The sequence below is a fragment of the Monodon monoceros genome, unplaced genomic scaffold, assembly GCF_005190385.1.
Source record: "Monodon monoceros isolate NGI ecotype Baffin Bay Population unplaced genomic scaffold, NGI_Narwhal_1 Super_Scaffold_9, whole genome shotgun sequence".
In the NCBI taxonomy this organism is placed as follows: Eukaryota; Metazoa; Chordata; class Mammalia; order Artiodactyla; family Monodontidae; genus Monodon; species Monodon monoceros.
In genome coordinates this window covers 25,779,424-25,793,084 of record NW_021703786.1, presented here as the reverse complement: position 1 = coordinate 25,793,084, position 13,661 = coordinate 25,779,424, and the positions used below count along the sequence as shown (strand labels likewise).

The 13,661-nt window shown below is 63.1% G+C and overlaps 1 protein-coding gene across 3 annotated transcripts in view; it reads left to right on the top strand.

The window, feature by feature from the left end:
- BAHCC1 (BAH domain and coiled-coil containing 1) overlaps positions 1-10,758 on the top strand; it is a 56,010-nt gene extending 45,252 nt beyond the window's left edge. For 2 of the 3 annotated variants that reach the window (XM_029211889.1, XM_029211887.1), the window contains exons 14-27: positions 1,077-1,197; positions 2,048-2,339; positions 3,118-3,300; positions 3,400-3,701; positions 3,929-4,036; positions 4,123-4,258; positions 4,343-4,457; positions 4,559-4,634; positions 4,760-4,868; positions 5,608-5,727; positions 5,894-6,070; positions 6,177-7,363; positions 7,527-7,763; positions 8,375-10,758. In XM_029211889.1, coding sequence (XP_029067722.1) covers positions 1,077-1,197; positions 2,048-2,339; positions 3,118-3,300; positions 3,400-3,701; positions 3,929-4,036; positions 4,123-4,258; positions 4,343-4,457; positions 4,559-4,634; positions 4,760-4,868; positions 5,608-5,727; positions 5,894-6,070; positions 6,177-7,363; positions 7,527-7,763; positions 8,375-8,584 — 3,373 coding nt within the window. In that variant the 3' untranslated portion in view covers positions 8,585-10,758. The remainder of the gene's footprint in view (positions 1-1,076; positions 1,198-2,047; positions 2,340-3,117; positions 3,301-3,399; positions 3,702-3,928; positions 4,037-4,122; positions 4,259-4,342; positions 4,458-4,558; positions 4,635-4,759; positions 4,869-5,607; positions 5,728-5,893; positions 6,071-6,176; positions 7,364-7,526; positions 7,764-8,374) is intronic. The other variant, XM_029211888.1, reaches the window with a different exon arrangement.
- Positions 10,759-13,661: the final 2,903 nt, after the last annotated feature.

Here is a 13,661-nt window from a genome sequence, read left to right as displayed (position 1 = left end):
CACTCTCCATCCCTCTGGGGGGCCCCTGCCCTTCAGTAGCTGCTGGCAGTTGGGCCCAGGCAGGAAGTGGGAGGGCCGAGGCCCGGGGGCCAAGCATGGTTCCGGGCCGGCTTCCTGCCTGGCCTCTCTGGGCAGGAAGGTAAAAGTTGACGTCTGGCCGCACAAGGCCAGGGCCGGGTCAGGGCCCTCGGCCTCCATCTGTGACTCATTTTCATTAATGCTGTGTGGGTAAGGGAGGGAGTAGGTGAGAGGCCTAGCCCCCAGCCCCTGTCTGGCAAAGGACAGGCAGCCAAGCTCCCAGCCTCACACCTGTGGGACACAGGGAAACAGGCTCAGAGTCAGCAGCTTCCAGGGCCCCATCTGGGAGCTGGGGGGGGTGCAGAGTTTCTCCTTTGAGACGGAGAATTGAGGGCAGGGGACAAAGCTCTGAGGGGTCTGAGCCCGGCACTGGGGGTCCCTGGGGACTAGGAGGCAGAGCCTGGGCACGAGTTTCTCTGGCCGCTGTCCCCCACATCCTCTTCCTGGCAGTGGCAAAGATGCTCGGGGTGGATCCCTTTCTCAGGGGCCTCTCCTGATGCCTTTTTGTTCCTAACTGAGGTAGCTGTTGGCCTTTGCACTCACTAAGTGACCTTAGTGAGTGCAAAGGCCAGCATGATCCCACCCCAGCCTTGCACAGAGGCACAGTTTAAAGCATCCCCATTTTCCAGGTAGATAGACTGAGGCCACAGCCCAGGTCACACAGTGGCCCAGCTGGCCACAGAGCCCTGGCCCCCGAGCACTGGGCTGCCCCTCCCCAGTCAGTGGGCAGAGGGGGCTAGCTAGGTAGCGGGGGCCGGGGGGCTCAGCACTGGCTTGGCCCCCCTGGCCTCCCAGCAGCTCTGTGTGCTTAGAGGAGACTGGCCCAGGGGCACAGCCTTGGCCAGGAAAGAAGCAGTGCCCTTACAGGGGCAAGTGGGTCTCCCAGACATGCAGCTGCACCACACGACCCACCGCGGTGCCCTGGCTGCTGCCACAGGGACTGTCTCGGGGACAAGGCCCAGGTGCCCAGGTGTGACCCGCGCCCCCCGTGCTCCCAGGGCAGTGCGGTCCAGCCTGAGCCTGCTGTGCACCGAGCTGCGGGGCGGCGATGATGAGCCCTCGAAGAAGCGAGGCCGGCTGGAGAAGGGCACCTACGTGGGCCTGCAACCCGCATCTGCGGTGAGTCCCACAGCAGCCTCACCCTCAAGCCCGGGTGCAGGATGTCAGATGGACAGGACAGGGGGCAGGCGGTAGACCAGCCCCGGGCCAAACACTGCCACCGCGCCCTGCCCCGTGTCACCATCCGGCTGGGGCCCCACTGCTCAGATGAGCAGACAAGGTCGGGCGAGCTTCGTGTGCGTCACACGGAGGCGAGCCTCTGAGGCTGCAGGTATGACCCGGGGCCGGTTATGCTCCACGACCCCTCCCTTCCCTCTGCTCACTCCAGCGGGAGGAAAGCAACACACAGTTATCACAGGTCACAGGAAGACTTTTCAGGAGGGAGGGCTCACGATGTCCACCATGTCAGGTGCATACCTGGTGTAGTGGGTGGACCGAGGGCACTGCCCCTCCCTTGGGACAGGCTTCCCCAGGGGTGCCAGCACCCCATTCCTTCTCAGTGCAGTGGGTGCCTCCCACCCCTCACCTATTCTAGGGTCCTGGGAGGGACAGGTGAGAGGTGGGCCTGAGTCTGTTGTCACTTTGCCTGTCCCTCCCGGAGCAGGAGGCTGGTCCCTCTCTCTAGGACATGACAAACACCTGGGCCCTTGGCCTCCCTCCGCCAAGCTGAGTAGGCTGGGCCGTCCGGGGAGGCTGTGAAATGGGGGGCAGGACAGGCACAAGCTTAGGCTCCAGTGGGCAGGCCCTGTGCCCCGGGGCCAGATTCCCTCTCAGGCATTTTGGAGGGCAAGGCCAGCGAAGTGCCACCTTCCAGGCCCAGCACTGGCAGAGGAGAGGCCGAAGGTCATAGGGCCGTGGCTCAGGGTGGGGGACCCGGTGACTGCAGCCTCCACCTGCCCGTTTACTACAGGAGAAGGCTCGGTGCAAGAAGCACAGCGGTCAGGGCGACCTGGCATCTGCAGTGGCCCACAAGGTGGCCCAGCTGAAGCCGAAGGTCAAGAGCAAGGGGCTGCCCACCAGCCTCAGCCCCTTCCGGCGGAAGGAGGCCACCCCAGGGGGTCGCATCCGGAAGAAGCTGTCGCGAGCCAAGAGCGCCAAGGTGTCTGGGGCAGCCCGGCACCCACAGCCAGATGGTGGTGTTGCTGGCAGGGAGACACCTAAGTTCCCAGCCCAGCCGGCAGCGGCCGCAACACATGAGGCAGGCAAGTTGTCGGTCTGAGCAGCACAGCCAGGACCTCCACGGTCACTGGAGGCTGGGGGAGTGGGTGGGCGGGAGCTGGGACAGCCATCAGAGCCTGGTCAGGGCTCATTGCGTATGCCGGACACAGGGAGAAGCTCTCACTGGCCCAGGATGGGTTCTCCGTGCCCCACCCCCACTCGGGGGGGGCCACAGGGAGAAAAGAGGCTGCTGGATGCATCCTGGAAAGAGGGGCTAAAAATAGCCCTTCTGCCTGCTCCAGCCTGCCTTCCTGCAGTGTCCGGCCCGGTGACCTGGAGGGGTTATCTGGCCCCCAGCAAACACACATGTCCAGAAACAGGAGCCTGGAAAAATAGATGCTTCCTCCCTGCCAGCCCCTGCCCCCTCCCCCAGGTCCCGCCTGAGAAAGAACAAAGGGAGGGAAGAGGAAGCAGGAAACAGGAGGGCATCTGGCAGGGGGACGAGGGAGGGGAAGGGGCTGCCCTGGGGAAGGGGGTCCCCAGCCCTGCAAGGCGGGTGCTCCACTGCCCAGCGCATAAGAAAGGAAAACTGAGGCAGAAAAAGGGAGGTCAGAGAGGCAGCCCCTTCTCCTTTCTGGTCCAAACACCCTCACCTGGACACCTGGCCCAGGTGCCTGCCCTCGAAGCAGCCCCGGGATGACAGTGACGGGCTCCACTCAGCCCCCAACACATCCATACATGCGAATGATCCGCTCCCCCGAACCCACCCCAAAATGGCACTGCTCTGATGCCAAATCACCTGGACCACCCGCCTCTCCCCAGGCAGCGGCTCGGACAGTGAAAACTGCGAGGGTCTGTTGGAAACAGAGGCGCCTCCCAAGGAGCCCGGGCTGGCACTGCACGGTGGGGCCCGCGTGGCCGTGCTGGGGCCCTCGCCCTCCTCCGTGGTCAAGATGGAGGCCAACCAGAAGGCCAAGAAGAAGAAGGAGAGGCAGGGCTTGCTAGGTACCCAGGGGGTGAGGGCGGGCTGGGGCAGGCCTGGCCGACGAGGGCCCCAGCAGGCAGCTGGGGCTCCTGCGACGGCTTCCCTCCCTCCCTCCCCAGGGGCCTGCCGCCTCTCCAGCCCCGAGAGTGAGGTCAAGGTCAAGAGGAGGACGGTGAAGGCCAAGGTGGGCAGCAAGCTGGAGCAGGCCCCGGGGCGCAGGCCCCCAGGTGGGCCCGGCAAGAAGAAAGCCAAGGGCAAGGCCAAGGGCAGCCTGCGGGCAGAGCCGGGGGCCACACCCGGCAGGGAAGCCCTCTGCAGCCCCACCCGGGCCTTCACCTGCCACGAGGAGGGCAGCAGGCTGGCCAGTGAGCGCCTCAAGAGAGCCACGCGCAAGAGCACGGTGCTCCAGCCAGGGCTGCGGGTGAGGGCCAGTGGGCACCCCAGGGTCCTGGGCCCAGCAGGGTGGGTGCCAGATGTGAAAGGCCTTCGGGGACATTTACTCCGCTCTTTCTCTCCACTTGCTACACCAAGTCACACTCTGGGACTCATATTCAGGGTCACACTCAGGGTCGGCCTCAGTCACACCATGGTCAGGCTGGGGGCAGGAAGGCTGATGCCACCCTCACCTCAGCCCCTCCCCTCTGACAGCGGAAGAACGGGGCCCTGTCCATCGCCCTGTCGCCCCGCAACGCCAAGGCCATCCTGGGGAGGGGCAGGAAAGCGGGCAAGGTGAAAACCAAGGCTGCCGGCAAACAGGTAGCATCCCCACCCCGACCTTGGGACCCAGCCAGCCCTGACCTCGCCTGCCCCTCCCAAGAGAGCTGACACTTCTGACCCCCCAGGGCAAGGGCCGGGCGGTGAGCCGGCTGCTGGAGAGCTTCGCAGTGGAGGACGACTTCGAGTTTGAAGACAGCAGCAGCCTCTCAGAGGAGGAGGAGGCCAGTGGCCCCCTGAGCGCCGAGCAGAGCGCCGCCTTGGGTGAGCGGCCAGGAGGGGATGCTGAGCGTCTGGGGCCAGCGGTGGGCGGATGGGGGCCAGGTGCTGACACCCCCATCTCCCCAGCACGCTCGTGCACCATCCACAAGGAGGACCTACAGGACGGGCTGCCCGTGCTCATCCCCAAAGAGGACAGTCTGCTATACGCGGGCAGTGTCAGGACCCTGCAGCCCCCCGACATGTAAGGCCTGGGCGTGCGCAGGGAGGGATGTGGGCTGAGGCCTGAGCGGGAGGTGGTGGATGCGCAGGCCTGTCTCATGCTCCCCCACCCATGCCCCTCAGCTACAGCATCGTCATCGAGGGTGAGAGAGGCAACCGGCAGAGGATCTACTCACTGGAGCAGCTGCTGCAGGAGGCGGTGAGGGGACAGCCCCCGCTCGGCTCCCCACCCCAGGGAGGTGGGCCTGGCTGCACCCAGCCCCTCCCGGGCACCCCTTGGCCAGCCCCGCCCACTCACAGCCGCTACCCCCACTGGTCCCGCAGGTTCTTGATGTCCGGCCACAGTCCAGCAGGTACCTCCCGCCCGGCACAAGGGTCTGTGCCTACTGGAGCCAGAAGTCCCGCTGCCTGTACCCAGGCAGTGTAGTGCGAGGTAAGCCCCGCCCCCAAGGAGCCCCAGGGAGGCCCATCAGCCCCTCCCCTTAGGCGAAGCTGCAGGTGAGAGACCTGAGTGCCAGGGAGGGGACCCTGTCTCTCAAGGAGGGCCTCCCGCCAGCCCTGCTTCCCAAGCTGGAGCAGGTCAGACAGAGCAGATGGTAACATCAGCTCCCTGGTCGCCAGGAAAAAGCGAGGGGGGACCTGGGGTGAGGACAGGGTGGAGCCTCTGGCTGTCCAGAAGGCCTAGCAGAGAAGGGGCCCCAGAGCCCCAGACCTGAGGGTTATAAACTGGTCACCTGGGCACCAGCTTTCCTGGGGTAAATCCTTCTGCCCCCTCCCCCAGGCACAGAATGTGGGGACCCTGCGGTCTGACAGGTGCGGGGGCAGGGGGGCGGGCAGGCCTCCACCAGGCATGTGTTTGCACACATGCGCGTGTGCGTAGGGGGAGGTCGGGGCCCCACGTCCCTGTGAGTGTGCCCTGGGATGCGGGTGATGGATGGCGGTAATATTGCCTCTCCGGGCGCACTCCGGGAGGTGGAGGGGAGGCAGGCTGCTCCCAGCTGCCATGGCCGCTCCAAGGTCAAATGTGATCCGGGAGCAGAATATCCCAGCATCATCTCTCAGGTGCTACGGAGCCCATCCTGTCATCCTCCCGTCCCGGCCACCCGGCCACCAGGGAGAACCCCGTGGGCCCCGAGCGGAGGGCCCCGTGCTCAGGTGGGCCCTGTCTCCAGGCGCCTCCAGTGATGAGGAAGACGACCTGGACTCCGTGGTGGTGGAGTTTGACGATGGCGACACTGGCCACATCGCTGTCTCCAACATCAGGCTGCTGCCTCCGGACTTCAAGATCCAGTGTGAGCCCCAGGGCCCTCCAGCGTGGGGTCCTTCCCTTTCTGGGTCAGCCCCTATGGCTGGAGTCGGGCTGGGCCTCCCCTGCGTCCAGACAGTCTCCCAAGGAGGGAGCAAGGGGAGGCGGTCACCCTGGCAGCACATCGCTGAGGCCACTGGTCCACCCTGCAGGCACAGAGCCCTCGCCAGCCCTGCTGGTGTCCAGCAGCTGCCGAAGGACCAAGAAAGCTTCCTGCGAGGCGCCCCCACCTGGTGAGGCCGCCGCTCCCAGCCTATCTCCCAAGGCACATGATGGCCCTGAAGCCTCAAAGACCCCCGGGAAGAAATCCGTAGGCAAAGACAAAGCTGGTACTCGCGGGACTGCGGGGCCCTCGGGTGGGGAGGCACCCTCGGGAGTGGGGGGCCAGAAGGGGCGGGCAGGTAGTTCCTCTGACTCTCCCTGGCCTCTCCCCAGGCAAAGCGGAGCTCCTGGCCTCTGGTACCAAGCCCTCCGCGGGGGCCTCAGACCACTTCCTGGGCCGCCGGGGCAGCCCGCTGCTGAGCTGGTCCGCGGTGGCGCAGACCAAGCGGAAGGCGGTGGCCACGGCCGCAGCAGGTGGCAAGGGGCCGGGTGTGCTGCAGAACCTCTTCCAACTCAACGGCAGCGCCAGGAAGCTGCGGGCCCGTGAGGCGCTCTTCCCCGTCCACAGCGTGGCTGCTCCCGTGTTTGGCAACGGCTTCCGCGCCGACTCCTTCAGCAGCCTGGCCAGCTCCTACGCTCCCTTTGTCGGCGGGGCCGGGCCCGGCCTGCCCGGGGGTGCCCACAAGCTGCTGCGGGCCAAGAAGGCCGAGCGGGCGGAGGCCGAGAAGGGCGGGCGGCGGCGGGCGGGCGGCGAGTTCCTGGTCAAGCTGGACCATGAGGGCGTGACCTCCCCCAAGAGCAAGAACTGCAAGGCGCTGCACGCGGGTGACAAGGATGTGGGGCCCAGGCCAGGGAGGCCCCTGCCCGGCCCCAGCTATGGGCACCCGGCCCTTGTGGGCAAGGACAGGAAGGGGCGGTCGCCTGTCCACCCGCTGCCCATGGGGCTGGCGCTGCGCAAGTTCACAGGCCAGGCCGAGTACCCGCTGCCCTGCGACAGTGACTGCCACAGCTCCTACTCGGACGAGGAGGAGGACGGGCCTGGCCTGGCCCCCGGCGTGCCCTCCCGCTTCCTCGCCCGCCTTTCTGTGTCCTCCTCCTCCTCGGGCTCATCCACCTCCTCCTCCTCTGGCTCCCTGTCCACCTCCAGCCTCTGCTCCTCGGATGACGAGGGCTCCTCCTACAGCTCAGACGAGGAGGACCCAGCCCTGCTGCTGCAGACCTGCCTCACCCACCCGGTGCCCGCTCTCCTGGCCCAGCCCGAGGCCCTGCGCTCCAAGGGGGCTGGCCCACACCCGCACGCCCAGCGCTGCTTCCTGTCCAGGGCCGCGGTGGCCGGTGGGGGTGTGGGCGCGGGCCCCAGCAGTGGCAGACCCAGGCTCAAGCGCAAGGAGGCCCTGAGCTTCTCCAAAGCCAAAGAGCTGTCCCGGAGGCAGCGGCTGCCCTCCGTGGAAAACCGGCCAAAGATCTCGGCCTTCCTGCCTGCCCGGCAGCTCTGGAAGTGGTCGGGGAACCCCACACAGGTAGGTGGGCCCAACCATGCACACTTACATACAAGACACACCATCTGTCTCTCCTACACACTCCCTGCGTCTGTCTCTGTCATTCTGTCCTGTGTCCCCTGCCCGCCGCCTGTCCCCGAGGCTCCTGTCCTCACTGCCCTCTGCCCCTGGCTGTCTCCTACAGAGACGCGGCATGAAGGGGAAGGCCAGGAAGCTGTTCTACAAGGCCATCGTCCGGGGCAAGGAGACGCTTCGCATCGGGGACTGTGCCGTCTTCCTGTCAGCTGGGCGGCCCAACCTGCCCTACATCGGCCGCATCGAGAGCATGTGGGAGTCGTGGGGCAGCAACATGGTGGTGAAGGTCAAGTGGTTCTACCACCCAGAGGAGACCAAGCTGGGGAAGCGGCAGAGCGACGGGAAGGTGGGGCCTGGGGTGGGGCAGGGGGTCCGGGGGTATGGGCAGGCTCAGAGTGGGGGGCCTGGGAAGGGGTATCTCAGCAACTGGCACCAGCAGCCAGAAGGGGAGTGGTCATCTATGGACATCCCTCGCCCCCGGTTCCCACACCTCAAGGCCTCCCGGCCCAAGGGTGCCGTGGGCCCCACAGAGAGTAACACAGCTGAGGACTCAGGCCCCAGAGCCAGGCCACCTGGATCCCTCCCCAGCTGGGCCTTTGTGGCTCCCCACGCAATGGGTGACAGTTTCACCTTGTGGGGGGCTGTGGCCCACAACAGCCTGTAGCATCTGCCCTCAGCAGCCCATGTCCCGCACCACGGGCCTGCTGATCCCTGCCTCCCAAGGTCAACCCAAGACAGAAAATGCCCCCAGCTCACTCTCCAGCCTTCCCTGAGAACCATGTTTGCAGATGGTGCAGAAACAAGTGTTTCTCCAATTCTGCCAGCCTGCTGGGGGTCCGGGCGCAGACCCCGGCCACACAGTTAAGAGCTTATCCAGAACTGAGGGTCCTGGGTCAGGTGGGGTCCGCTGGCCAAGGCCAGACCTGACGCCGAGCGCTCCTCGCCCCCCTTCCCCAGCAGAACGCGCTGTACCAGTCCTGCCACGAGGATGAGAACGATGTGCAGACCATCTCCCACAAGTGCCAGGTAGTGGGGCGCGAGCAGTATGAGCAGATGACACGGAGCCGCAAGTACCAGGACCGGCGGGATCTCTACTACCTGGCGGGCACCTACGACCCCACCAGCGGGCGCCTGGTGACGGCCGACGGTGTGCCCATCCTGTGCTGAGCCTGCACAGGCCGGCTGCAGGTGACCCACCTGCCCTGCCATGCCCAGTGCCAGAGCCACAGGGACGTGAGGACGTGAGGACCCAGCCCCATGCCTCTGAGCGGGAGGCTGGCCCACACCTCGGAGGGGCAGGTCTGAGCAAATATGCAAACCCTCCAAGGCAAGATGCAGGCTTTTTTATTATTTTCCCTGGAAGGAGAGAGAGCTTTCGGGCATCAGAACCCAGTTCCCTCCGTCTGCTGCGGAGGGTCACCTGTGCCCCGACTGGGACCTGCCGGCCCTGTCTGTTTTCCCACTTCGGCAGTTCACGAGAGATTAGAATCCAAGCCATATTTTCCCTAGTACCTCCGACTGTCTCCCACCAGGGAAAGCAGAAATCAGGTGTGTTGTCTATTTATTTCTCTATGTAAATATTGTATTTCTGCGGGAAAGTTTTATGGAAAAAAAGCCGAAAAGGATTTTTTTTTCCTTACATGCGTAACGAGGGTATGCGTGCGTGCGTGTGTGTGTGTGTCTATGTGTGTGTGTGTGTGTGTGTGTGTGTGTAGAGATTTTGTTCTGGGGGGGGGTTTCTTTGAAAATGCACTGTTTTCCTCAGCCTAGCTGAGTTCCAACTGGGGCGTCTGTGACGACAGAGGCAGCTGGGGGTGGGGGCAGGGGGCCGGAGGGCACAGGAGAGGTCAGACAGGACCCTAGGTTACACCTGTTGATATCTTGGGGGGACTGTCTAAGATGGAAGTCACACTCAAGTTTATTTCCTTTTAATTCATCTCCTGGGAAAAAAAGGATTGGGGGGCGGGCTTGACGATAAGGGTCCCTCGGGGAGAGAAGGGATGCCAGGGCAGGCTCCCCAGCCCGAGAGTGTGACGGCAGCCATATATGTATCTTACCTCTGTTTAAAACAAAGCAAAAATGAACAAATATTTTAAACTATCGATAAGAAAAAGTGATGTTTTGATTTTATTTCCTGAATGTTCCAAGTTATTTCTGATTTCCGTCTCAATGGCCAGCTTGTCCAGCCTTCACTCAGAGCAAGGAAGGAACTGGCCCCCGCCAACTCATGTGGAGGTTTCTGGGACTTTTCTGCGGCCACTTGGCAGGGCTGCTGGCCTGGCAGGGTAGTGCTTGGGGCACAGAGCAGGGTTCCCTCCTGCCTACAACCCAGCCTCAGGTGCACGGAGCAGCCCTCTGCCCAGCGCCCTGGCTACCGTTGTGCCGTGTGGGTGTCCCAGACCCTCAGCACCACCCCCGTAACCCTGGAGAACTCATCACACCTTCACTTCTCCTGAGGCCAAGAGGGACAAGCAGGGCAAGCCAGACCCGTGGCCCAGCAGCCCTTGTCCCCGAAAATACACACTGAGGGCCACGTGCTCCCATGTCTCACCATACTAAGTCTCCCCTGGCCACAATGGGAGCCCCAGGAAGGCCTCCCAAGTTAGCCACTGCTCCTTAGGACAGGCTCTTGTGTGACCCACAGACACAGGCCAGGTACCTGGGAAATAAGGGATGTCAGTGGGTGCCCGGGCCCCTTTTTCTTTCCAACCAGGAAATCACCCCTCCCCCGCTCCTGGTGGCTCCACGGGAAGTATAGGGACATGGAGGGATTCCCCTGCACCCCAGCTTTCTTCTCCCACCCCAACTCTCCACTTTGTCTCGGCTCGAGTGCAATATTTCATTCTGGTGGTCGTCCTGGAGAGGCGGCTGAGGTCCTGCTGGCGGCTGGGGAAGTGGCAAGATGGTGTGGGGCGACGCGGCCAGTGCCAAGGCATGTGTGGGGAAGCCCCAACCACAGAAATTAGAACCTGAGGCTACTTCCAACCCCAAGCACCAAGGCAGGAGCGAACGAACAGGCAGCCTTTTCTTGGCCTCCCGCCCTCCCATTGGTTCTTCTCCCTAGTCCATGGACTTTTGTCCTTTGCTTTTCTCTTCCCATCCCCCTCTGTCCGTGTGCGTGCGGACAGCGCGGCCCTTCCCACCATGGTTAAACCTGGCAAAAGCACGACTCTTGTAAATGTGTAAACTAAGAGGATGGTTGAATTTTTTTTTTCAATGTAAACACTAAAAACAAACAAAAAAAAATACAAAGGTTTTATGAACAGCAAACTCTATGTAAAGGCATTTTAGTATTAAATTTTTTATTGATAACTTGCTTAAGAATAAATATATGAACTATTGTGCAGGTTTTCAATGGTCCGGAATCCTAACTTCACCCCGGTGTCCGTGTGCGTGTCCCATGGGGACTCCCTGGAGGCCCCAGAGGCTAGGGTCTCAGCAGATGAGGGACTGGGACATCTGGGTCAGGCCTACCTCGGCTGCGGCAGCCGAGCAGAGCCCCTTGGGGTGCTGGGCCCGTGAGAGGCACATGCAACCAGAATGATTTTGGGGTGGCCTTGGCCTTTGAAACCCCCCAGGATGAGGGTCCCTTATCTTAGTAGATCTCCCCCACGGTGGGTGAGATGTTCAGCCTGAACCAGTCCACGTGGCCAGGCCGGGTGCCCCTGGCGGGGAGGAGTGGAGGCCCCAGACACAGGAGGAAGGGTGGTCCCCACAGTGCAGGGAAGGGGTCTGTGCAGACCAGACAGCAGACGCCCTCCTCAAGGAAGGCATGAATTTACTCATCTGAGAAACATTTTCAGCTGTGCAGGAGTAGTAAACAGCAGTCCTAATCGTTCAACAGTGGGTTGGCCCCCCAGGGCCTGAGGGGTGTTGGGCGGGGGGTACATCTCAATGCATCCCCCAGCCAGAGAGCCCCACCCAGTGAGGCTGCAGCCCCGAGGGCTTTCCAGGAACCCTACCAATTTGGGGGGGTGCTGTTTTTCCTCCACCTCTAGGACCCCCTGGGGAGTGACCTCCTCAGCTGGGATTGGGGACCCTGATGAGGGGACCCTAGGTCAGGGCAGATAAGCATGGGGCGTGGGGCTGTGACCAGTGTGACCAGCACTCACCCCCCCAGCCACCCCCACCCCCCACCCCCACCCCCCACCCCCGCTGGCGTGTCAGGAGCTGCGGGCCATTTTCACATATGCACAGACAACACTGCCAGCCCACCCACTCTGGGGCTGTCCCGGGCCAGCCCTGACCACGCCCCTTTCCTCTGAGAGAACAGAGGGGCAAGACCCCTCCCTGGGATGCAAAAGGACAGGCCAGGGCCCAGAGCATGGAGACCGAGGCCAGGCGATGCTTGACAAGCTCTTCCCTTGGCCCCTTCCGAGCCCAGTAAGCAAGAGTGGTTAGAGTGAGACTCCTGAGCCGGCGGCCTGGGGCCGCAAGGATTTGGGACAGACAGTCTGAGTGCCCAGGTTCAGCTGCGCCTGAAGGCAGGCGACCTAGCCCTTGGATTCTCCGAGTCTGTGAGTCAGCAGCCCCCACTTTGTGCAGGTGAGTTGCACAAAGTGCAACCCTCCAGCTGCTCAGGAGGGAAGCCCAATTCCAAGGGCTGCAGCAGGGAGAGGGAGCGAGTAGCTCCAGAGGAGGCCTTGGGACCAGGACAAGTGAGAGAAGAGGTCTGAGAAAGGAATGCCTGCGGACCAGGGTTTCCGGCTCAGAGCCCCTCTGTCGGGGGGAAAGGGGGCAGAGACCCCTGTGGGCCTGGAAGACCCGCCTTCAGTACCTTCGGTTCCGTGCTGCCGCAGAGCCCACGCAGGACCTGGGCCAGAGCAGGGAAGAGGGTAGGTGGGGAGCACAGCTGGTGGCCAGGAGGGCCGGAAGCTGGAGCCGGACTGTGGCAGAGGCTAAACCCTGAGGGGCCTAGACAGGGTCTGCATTGTCTGCTGGACAATGGGACACCGAAGGCTCTAGGCAGAGTCCGAAATCAGATTGAGACCACTCCCTCTGTGACCCCAGAGTCAGAGTTACAGGGGCTTGTCCAGCACCTGAGGGAGGAGTTGACACCAGAGAAAGACTCTAAGGGCCTGGGGTGGGGGCAGGAGCACAGTTTTAGGCTGGAGGGTAAGGGGGCCCTGAGGGCCAGAAACCAGGGAGGGGTGCCAATGGGCCCAGGAATGTGGGCAGGTGGGGGTGAGCTGGGAGGCAGGTGACTACTGGGTCACAGCAAGTGAGGACCGCAGCAGGATTAGGTGAGCCCCCAGGGGTCCATCCCCAGCGGCCCCATCTCCTCCTCCCTTCCCCCACCCACCCCCTCTTCCCACCTTAACTCAGACAGGGTGGCCCTTGCCTTCCAGAACCTCCTGCCTCCCAGAATAGGGCCTGGGCAAGGGACGGCAGTGGGCACGTGAGGCTGCAGAGCCCCAAGGGTTAAACACACGGGACTACACTTGAATCAAGACAAACGAGCCATTATGTGAAATGCTGAAGCAAGATAAGTGATGGCATTGGGTGAGTGAGATCAATAAAAGTGATGTTTTATCAGGTAGAAATGACAATCTGGCTGATCACAATTTGTTTTTAATACCACAAACCAACCGGGGACAGGGGTTGAAATGTTCGTGCCTGGTTGGGGCGAGGTGGCTGCGGGCTGGGTGGGGAGCTCAGACCCAGGCCAGGGATGGGGGAGCTCGGCTCTGCAGCCTAGCCATTAAGAGGTCACCTGGGCACTCAGCCAGCCAAAGGCCGATGACCAGCCAGGCCCTTGGCGGCCTCCTGAGTCTGTGCAGAGGCCCTACCAGGTTAGGAGGGACCCACCTCTGGGGCCCCTGAGTGAGGAAGTGGACCAGGGCAGCACCAAATAGGGTGACCCTAAGGGCTCCCTGGCTCCCAGAGAGAAGCTGGGGTCCGGACCTCCAACCTCCATGCTCCCCAACCTCTGCTGCCACCCACCCCATGCTGCCACCCACCCCATTCCCCAGGGCTCCCGGTGACAAGCCAGCACCCCTTCCAAGCCATTTCTGCTCTAAAAGTCAGGCCACCTTCTGAGATCCAGGACAGTGACGAGAGCAGGGCTGCTCGGTGCACAAGGTCCAGGCAGACAGACAGGCTAGGGATCACCAAGGTGAGGCCCCACTCAGTGCGGCCTCCGGGACCAGAGTGCCACTAGCAGGGGCGAGAAGAGGTCCGAGTGACTTGGGCCTCTGGAGAGAAGGACGGGAGGAAGCAGGCTGGGCAAGGTGGCCAGTGGGAG